This window comes from Acanthisitta chloris, unplaced genomic scaffold (assembly GCF_000695815.1).
Source record: "Acanthisitta chloris isolate BGI_N310 unplaced genomic scaffold, ASM69581v1 scaffold21000, whole genome shotgun sequence".
Taxonomy (NCBI): Eukaryota; Metazoa; Chordata; class Aves; order Passeriformes; family Acanthisittidae; genus Acanthisitta; species Acanthisitta chloris.
In genome coordinates this window covers 35230-43878 of record NW_008653590.1, presented here as the reverse complement: position 1 = coordinate 43878, position 8649 = coordinate 35230, and the positions used below count along the sequence as shown (strand labels likewise).

Below are 8649 nucleotides of genomic sequence, written 5' to 3'. Positions count from 1 at the left end.
ATGTTAGATATTAGGAGAAATTTTGTCCTTGTGAGGATGGTGAGGCACTGACAGAGGTTGCCCAGAGAAACTGTGGCTGTGCCATCCCTGGAAGAGGCTCCCTCTTTGACATTAAGGAATTCATAAACAGTAGAAGGTGGGAAGGTAGCGGAGCATGCCATCTTCATGCCTCAATGTCTTTTCAGTGACTAATTAATGCTGGTGCTGCTGAGGAGCTGAAATAAGTTACACATTTCAGATGTGGATGTAGATGGGTCAAAGGGATGTTTTCCTTGGCTAGAGGAAAAGATTTTTCCTGAACTGTGTTTTATGCATTGCCTGGTTGAAAGGTAGGAGGAAGTGGTGTCTGTCAAACTAGTAAGTGAATAAATACCCTTATTTTTTTCCTGAGTAATTGTTTTGCCTTTAGCAAACTGCTTGACCTCTCTGTCCTAACTTCTCCTATGTCAGATTTATATGATAATGCAAAATGCATGTTTTTATTTTACTCAGCTTAGCCCACAGTGACAGGGCAGCCATGCTGAGGGCCAGGGGTGCTGTCCTGCACCTGTGGCCATGCTGCTGCCCACACCTGGCACAGCTTCCTGCATGGCGTTCCCTGCACCGGCAGCCGCTGCACCCCGAGTGGGCTGCCCTTGCTGAGAAGCAGCTGAAAGGCAAGAATCCAAAGGATTTGGTTTGGCACACCCCAGAAGGGATCGACATCAAGCCTTTATACTCCAAGAGGGACACAGAGCACCTTGCTGAGGAGCTGCCAGGAGTGAAACCTTACACTCGAGGTCCCTACCCAACCATGTACACATACAGGCCATGGACAATCCGCCAGTATGCTGGATTCAGTACAGTGGAGGAGAGCAATAAGTTCTACAAGGACAACATTAAAGGTAAGGCAGCTGGTTTGGAAAACAATATTGCCTTGTGAAGCAGTGGGGAACATTTATGTGGTGAATTACATGCAAATATGATTATTCCACCTTACGAGTTTGGGTTTCTGATAGGATCTTTCCAGTGGTGCTGTATTTCTTTATTACTGGGAAATTGGATCGTTTCTGGAACTGCTTTGCTTCATTTTACTATGGAAAATGCTATTTTTTAGTGATTCCACCTTAACACGTAGCAAGATGTAATTTGGCTCCATCCCAGGGTCCAGGCAGCAGAAATCATGGAGCACTTCACACTCAGTTGTCACCGTAAGAGAAGATTGTAGTGGAAAAAAATGTTGAACTTTGCACTTAGCTAACTTTTGGTGTTGATGCATTCTGGCATTTTGGGTTCCTATCTCATATTATGCATTTTAAATGAACCCAAATATACATTAATAGTGTCATTCATGGTGTATTACTAAAGCCAGCTTCTAGGTTTAGGTATTTTCCTTATATGAGAGCAGTTTTCCCAATATTTCTGCAGAGTATAGTGCGTTGCAGGTGTCCCTGTCCATGCCAGGGGGTTGGAACTAGGTGATCTTTAAGGTCCCTTTCAACCCAAACCAGTCTGCAATTGTTTAGCTAATACCTGGAGCATTATCTTAACATACTATCAAGTTAGGCACAGTAAAACACTACTAAAAGTTGTTCTTGATAGACTGAATCCTCAGTTTTACACAAGCTATACATCTTAGCAATGGTTTGAAGCTAATTATAACATTTCCTGTCAAAACAACAGATCACTGAAGGTTGTCTTCTGAGTGACACTTTTATTTCCCACTTTACAGCCTCTCCTACTCAAAACATAACAGCTTAGGAGGGGGTAAGGAGTTGTTTGGGGATTTTTACCTCTTGCAATATCATGGTAAGCTAATATAAAGCAATATTAGCTGCTGCAGTATCCTTGCAGGTATTCTTGATTCTTTCCATTTATAAAACTCTGAGAAAATTAAAAAAAAGTAAAAATTAAAAAAAAAATTTAAAGAAGTTTTAAATACAGGGCATTAGAGGTTTAGGAAACAAACATTTCCATAGAAAGGCTGTGCTGAAGAGACTGTCTTACTGATGAAAGTTGTTGCTGAAGCAGAAGTGGTAATGCTTGGGTTAGCTGGGAGCACAGCTCAGTTACTGCTCAGAGGGTGGCGTAGCAGGGTTTTGGGTACTGCTTTCAGTTTGTAGCCAGAAGGCTGCCAAGGGCTCTTACTGTCCTGTTCAGTGATTTATATGAATAATTTGTTCCTCCTTACAAACAAACAACATACGTTGCTAGAGTCAGGGTAACAGTCTCTGTGTGTGTTTAATTTCTGATAAAGAGAAGGTAACATGATATAGTTTATCACATTTTTGTTCCCAGCTAAGCTGAGTTGAGTTTCTGTATAAGGGCTCTTATACTGCCTGTCTATGCATATTTATAACTTGTGGCTAAACTGTTATTCAGCAATTTTTTCAGCACTGTAAGGACTACTTTTTTTATTTTTTCTCCGTTAAAATTTTTTCATTTAAAGTTTAAGACTTCTAGACCTTGGACAGGTTTGGGGTGGGAACAGTATTTAACATCAAAAATTAGTTTGACATCTAAGCCTGAAGCATGTAAAATAAAGTGAATAAATTTAGAACCAGTTCTACTGCAAGTGTGTTCAACATTTCTGAATCTCTCTCTCTCTCTGTTGGTTTTTTTTTATTTTATTTCCTTTTTCATGTAGCGGGCCAGCAGGGATTATCTGTTGCTTTTGATTTAGCTACCCACCGTGGTTATGATTCAGACAATCCACGAGTTCGAGGAGATGTTGGAATGGCTGGAGTTGCCATTGATACAGTGGAAGACACCAAAATCCTTTTTGATGGAATTCCTTTAGAGAAGATGTCAGTTTCTATGACAATGAACGGGGCAGTCATTCCTGTGTTGGCAACATTCATTGTAACTGGAGAAGAACAGGGAGTGCCTCAGGCCAAGCTGACAGGGACAATCCAAAATGATATCTTGAAGGAGTTCATGGTCCGAAATACCTACATTTTCCCCCCAGAAGCATCAATGAGGATTATTGCTGACATCTTCCAGTACACCTCAAAGGTATTCATTGTTTAAGTGCATTTACTTCTGTTATTACATCTGGTTAACTATTTATGAGGCTCTCTGGAAGGCAAAGCAGAAGATGAGAAGACCTGTCATAGTGAGGAATAATGTGGTGGTGGAAAAGGCCAGGAGGAGAGCTTAAGATCCCAGATCACTTACAACATAAATTTTAGGGTTTTTAAGTCAGTCCAAATCAGTCAGATTGAGGTGAGCCTGTGCCTGAAAGGATGTCAGGAGGCTTGGAGGTAAGGAACAGACAGGCTGTCCTTTGCATAGAAAGTAAGAAACCTCGTAGTTAAGAAGCCTTATACAGTGGGAGCAAAGAGGTAAGAAATCTTCTGCTGCAAAATTACGTATTAGAAGGAGGTAATGAAAGGAGCGGATGGCTGGAAAGTCAGTACTACTAGTTGTTTTCTTCGTTGCATTTTCATTGGAGAGGTGGCACACAGCCTGTAATTGGGAATGATACTTGCCATGGTGTGGGGTAGTTTAGGCATGATGAACGGTGCAAAAAGGTAAAAACATGTGAAGTAAAACCTGCTAACACCCCTTAATAGAGATGGGTTGTATTTTCCCTCTGAAAAGAATGCAAAGAATGCATTGGAGCATCTCTGCTACGGAGACAGACTGAGAGAACTGGGGTTGTTCAGCCTGTCCCTAAGGGCAGGTTATAAGAAAGATGGAGAGTGACTTTTTACACAGGCAGATAGTGGACAAGGGGGAATGGTTTTAAACTAAAAGAGGAGAGATTTAGTTTAGATATTAGGACAAAATTCTTCCCTGTGAGGGTGGTGAGGCACTGACACAGGTTGCCCGGAGAAGCTGTGGCTGCCCCATCCCTGGCAGTGTTCCAGGCCACCTGGTCTAGTGGAAGATGTCCCTGTCTTCTGCAGGGGAATTGGAACTAGATGATTTTTAAGGTCCCTTCCAAACCATCCTGTGATTTTATGGATTATTTGTGAATGCTGATAGAAGAATTACCCAATCCCCCCTTTCTGCTCTTGTCTTTTTTTTTTTTTTTGCAGTATATGCCAAAATTTAATTCCATTTCCATCAGTGGGTACCACATGCAAGAGGCAGGAGCTGACACCATTCTGGAATTAGCTTATACCATAGCAGATGGCTTGGAGTACTGCAGAACTGGACTTAAAGCTGGGCTGACCATTGATGAATTTGCACCAAGGTGAGCTCAAGAAATTTGCAAGTATAAAACTCACTTTTTGGTAAATCCTCTATAGAGTTTAATATCAAATTCAATATTTTTACACATACAAGCAATATTAGCAATGCATTAGTCTTTAGCATAATGAGTTTTGCTGGCTTTAACTATGCATGTTTACATTTATAAATCATAAAAGCTGTAAGTAGGCAAAAATAGATTGATCAGTCTGTTCCCTGATATGCTGTCCAGTATTACACTGATTTGGATTTTGATTAAAATCATCATGAAAAGGATAAAAGCATGCTTGAAATATATAATGTCTTCTTATCATAAGTAGTTTGTGAGGATAACTACACTACTAGGTTGTGTCCAGGAGCATTCCCTGGCACTACAGTGTCACTGTCTGTATTAGTGACTTATTGGAATACTGCTTGACCTAGGGCTCCCCCCAAATAGTCCCTGGGGACAGTTTAGCAGTTTAGCAGGGACCACTGTCACTGGCAGTTTGCTTGTAGTCACCTTGTTTGGAGGCTAAGTCAGTTTAGTGGCATAAATGTGCATCATTCTGTAGCAGCTGGCATCAGTGTCCAGGAACATTCCCATCATGAGTAAATTAATTGGAGACCTTGCTCCATGATTCCTCCTTTACTGAAACAAAGTTTCATGTTTTCATGGTTTCGTGTTTTATCCTGTTCATGTGCTCTTGTTACAGGCTTTCCTTCTTCTGGGGAATTGGCATGAACTTTTATATGGAGATAGCAAAGCTGAGAGCTGGGAGGCGGCTGTGGGCTCACTTGATAGAGAAAATGTTTAAGCCCAAGAATGACAAGTCTCTTCTGCTGAGAGCTCATTGTCAGACTTCTGGCTGGTCACTCACTGAGCAGGTTAGAAATTGGACTCTGATCAACTCTCTCACTTAAACATGTTCTCATGGTGTGTATCTAAACAGGGGCTGCTGTTGTTACTCACAAAGGTGCAGAACACCTGTCTTGCTCTCAATCTGACAAATGCACATACTAGCATTAGATACATCTTATATTAATTCAGGACTCAGAGGACGAAGCTCTTGGATTTGTCCTGTAAGTTAGCCTTTCAAATTACAGCTGAGCGAGGAAATGGAGGCATGTTTTCTCAGCATCACTGGCTTGAGAATTCATTTGAGCAGCCAAGGAAGTCATTTATGCCTGGCTGCTCACTGCTGAGGAGGGAAGTAATGGTTACAGCTTGTCTGCATTTTGAAACTGGGTATTCTCTATATTCTTCCTGTTCAGTTACATGACAACAAGAAAATAAATCATTGGAGTGTGTACAGTTTCCCAAATGAGGTCAGAGATGGGTTCCAGCTCTGATTCCAAAGCCTGCTTCCCAATCAAAGTCATGCAGTAGGAGTTATTTTTAGGTTGTGATTGTAACCATTGTTATTTGACTTCCGTGCCTTGGTTTAATATTTTTTTCTTCAAAGCAAATGTAATGTTTACTTAGATTACAACACAGTAAAACTAAAACAACAGAATTTTCTGAACAGTGGCCTTTGTGGGCCCTCCAATTAAAAGTATTGTATAAAAGCAAAAATACTGATATTTCCAAAACTATATTCAACCATCTGCCAGTCTCCAGTGTAAATATATTTCTGCCTAGATCATAACCCTTTTTTCATGTCTAAACATTGCTATTTGTCTTAATACAGCTTCTCAGTGCCTAGGGTTTATTCCTATAGGTATCAGAGGGCAAATATATTTTCCTTTGGGCTACCTTTAGTAGGTTTTACATTCTTGCCTATTCAAATCACATTTTTCCGTAATTATATAAATGGCATACTTGAACCAGAAATAGACTCCAGTAGAGGCAGAATTAGTGTGTATTAATTCCTTTTCTTCATGGAAGATAACGTAACTCACAGATCTTCAAGGCCACATTGGTGGCTCTTAATTATTTTGGATGCATTCATCTCACCAAAACACCTCAAGAATTAGGTGTGCAGTCTGAGCTGTTGTTGAGTTCTCTCAATAATCACATTAAACAGGACAGGCAGCTGCAGCGTGTGATTTTTCATCTCAGAACATGGAGGTCATGAGAACTCCTCTTTGACTGTGAAGGCACATATATACAACTCGACCATCTAGGTGGCTGAGAAGAGCAGATAAAAATTCTGACCTAAAAGATGAGATTATATTCCATAGTACTGACTCTATTTCTGTACCTTTTACTCCAGATTATCCATTTCTTTTGCTTAATATCCCATTTCTCCCATAGTTATCTCTCAATTTTATAGCACCAGCAAGTTTCAGCTGCAACTCTGACCTTTATGGAATGCTGTCACTAATGAAAATATTAAGCACATTTAGTTCTAAAACATATCTTGACTAGAAATTTGTCTGACACGTGCTGTTCACTGCTCAAGAATTCTGGATTCTGAGGATGGAGGACATTGGGACTACCTGTTCCACCCTCTCCAATTTGGATTCATTACGTTCTTTGAAGCACCACTAAATATGTTAGGCTTTGCTTTGTTATCATGACCAGTTTACTCACGCACTGATCATTTTGGCTTTCTTCATGGATTAATATCTTTGTCTGAGGTACTGATGAGTGATAAATCAGTTTGATTCGATGTCTATTACTGAGAGTTTTCACTTTTTGTTCTGATGACAGTGTTTCAGTGAGGAATCATTTCCTTGCAGTGCTATATGTGTGACTAACCTGCCTGAGCCCCACGGCAGAAACTCTGAGCTCCACAGCTCTCCTGTTCCTTGCAGGATCCCTTTAACAACGTTATCCGTACCACAATCGAAGCCATGGCTGCAGTGTTTGGAGGTACTCAGTCTTTGCATACAAACTCCTTTGATGAAGCCCTGGGTCTGCCTACAGTGAAGAGTGCTCGAATTGCTCGGAACACCCAGATCATCATCCAAGAGGAATCAGGAATTCCTAAAGTAGCAGATCCCTGGGGGGGATCTTACCTCATGGAGTCCCTCACCAATGAGGTCTATGAAGCTGCTTTAAAGGTCAGTTTGCTTAATCTTTTCTGGAAAAACTTTAGGGATAGGAGTTTTGAGAAGTACCTTCTAAGGGACTATTTGATAAGTTGGTAACTTCTGAAGAAGGAATTATTTTACGCTTATGTTTCAGTGATTTCTTTGTGATGAACTGTATGAAAATACAATTTAGAGCACAGGACTGTTTATATAGGTATAATAAAATGTAGATGGTAGTACAAGGACAAAGCTAATTTTTTAATCCTTTTACTCCTCATTTTCTCAATCATCTTCATTTCTAGCTTATTGAGGAGATAGAAGAAATGGGTGGAATGGCGAAAGCTGTTGCTGAGGGGATTCCCAAACTTCGGATTGAAGAGTGTGCAGCCCGAAGACAAGCCAGGATTGACTCTGGTAGGAGCAGAGAGAGGAAAGAAGGGAAAACTGCCAATAGAATACCTCTGTACAAAGGGGTTTTACACAAGTTTTCATTGTGTTTTTTTCTTCTTAGTTTAGAAGTAGCAGATTGTGAGTGATAACATAAGTGGTGATAATAATGAGGTGCAAATCTTACGAAGTTTAATAAAATTAAGTGCAAGGTCCTACATCTGGGCCATGGCAATCTCAGGTACACCTACAGGTTGGGTGGGGAGGTAATTGAAACCAGCAGTGAGGAGAAAGACTTGGGAGTGACAGTGGATAAGAAGCTCATCATGAGCTGCAGTGTGCGCTAGCAGCACAGAGAGACAATCAAATCCTGGGCCACATCAAAAGGGGTGTGGGCAGCACATCAAAAAAAGGTGATTCTTCCCCTCTAGTCTGCTCTCATGAGACTCAACCTGGAATACTGTATGCAGTTCTGGTGCCCTTAACGTAAGAGGGACATGGAACTGTTGGAACAAGTCCAGAAATGGCCACGAAGTTGGTAAGAGGACTGGAGCACCTCCCCTGTGAGGACAGGCTGAGGGAACTGGGGCTGTTCAGCCTGGAGAAGACTGTGTGGAGACCTCATAGCAACTTTTCAATATCTGCAGGGCCTACAAGGGAGCCGGAGAGGGACTCTTTGTTAGGAACTGCAATGATAGGACAAGGGGAAACTGATAGAGGGAAAGTCTAGGTTAGATATTAGAAAAACGTTTTTTACTAGAAGGGTGGTGAGTCACTGGCACAGGTTGCCCAGGGATGTGGTGGCTGCCCTGACCCTGGCATTGTTCTAGACCAGGCTGGATGAGACCTTGAGCAACCTGGTCTAGTGAGGTGTCCCTGCCCATGGCAGAGGGGGTTTGGACTAGATGATCTGCAAGGTCCATTCCAACCCCTGAATTCTCATTCTAATTCTATAATTGTATGTCAGGGAAGGCTTCTAGAAAGAGATAGCATGTATGAAATACAGTACAGTGTGAAAAGTCTTGCTTGACATACTTCAGGTTAGACAAAGCACTGCAAAGACCATTTTAAAGGACGATTTTGAGCCTTCAATAGTTAATAGATTAATTTCTAATAGGAGCTTTAAAG

The 8649-nt window shown here is 41.2% G+C and overlaps 1 protein-coding gene across 1 annotated transcript in view; it reads left to right on the top strand.

Moving 5' to 3' along the window:
* The first annotated feature begins 512 nt into the window (after positions 1-512).
* MUT (methylmalonyl CoA mutase) overlaps positions 513-8649 on the top strand; it is an 18904-nt gene continuing 10767 nt past the window's right edge. The window contains exons 1-6 of the mRNA XM_009081706.1: positions 513-884; positions 2627-2994; positions 4023-4180; positions 4872-5043; positions 6916-7164; positions 7437-7548. Coding sequence (XP_009079954.1) covers positions 518-884; positions 2627-2994; positions 4023-4180; positions 4872-5043; positions 6916-7164; positions 7437-7548 — 1426 coding nt within the window. The 5' untranslated portion in view covers positions 513-517. The remainder of the gene's footprint in view (positions 885-2626; positions 2995-4022; positions 4181-4871; positions 5044-6915; positions 7165-7436; positions 7549-8649) is intronic.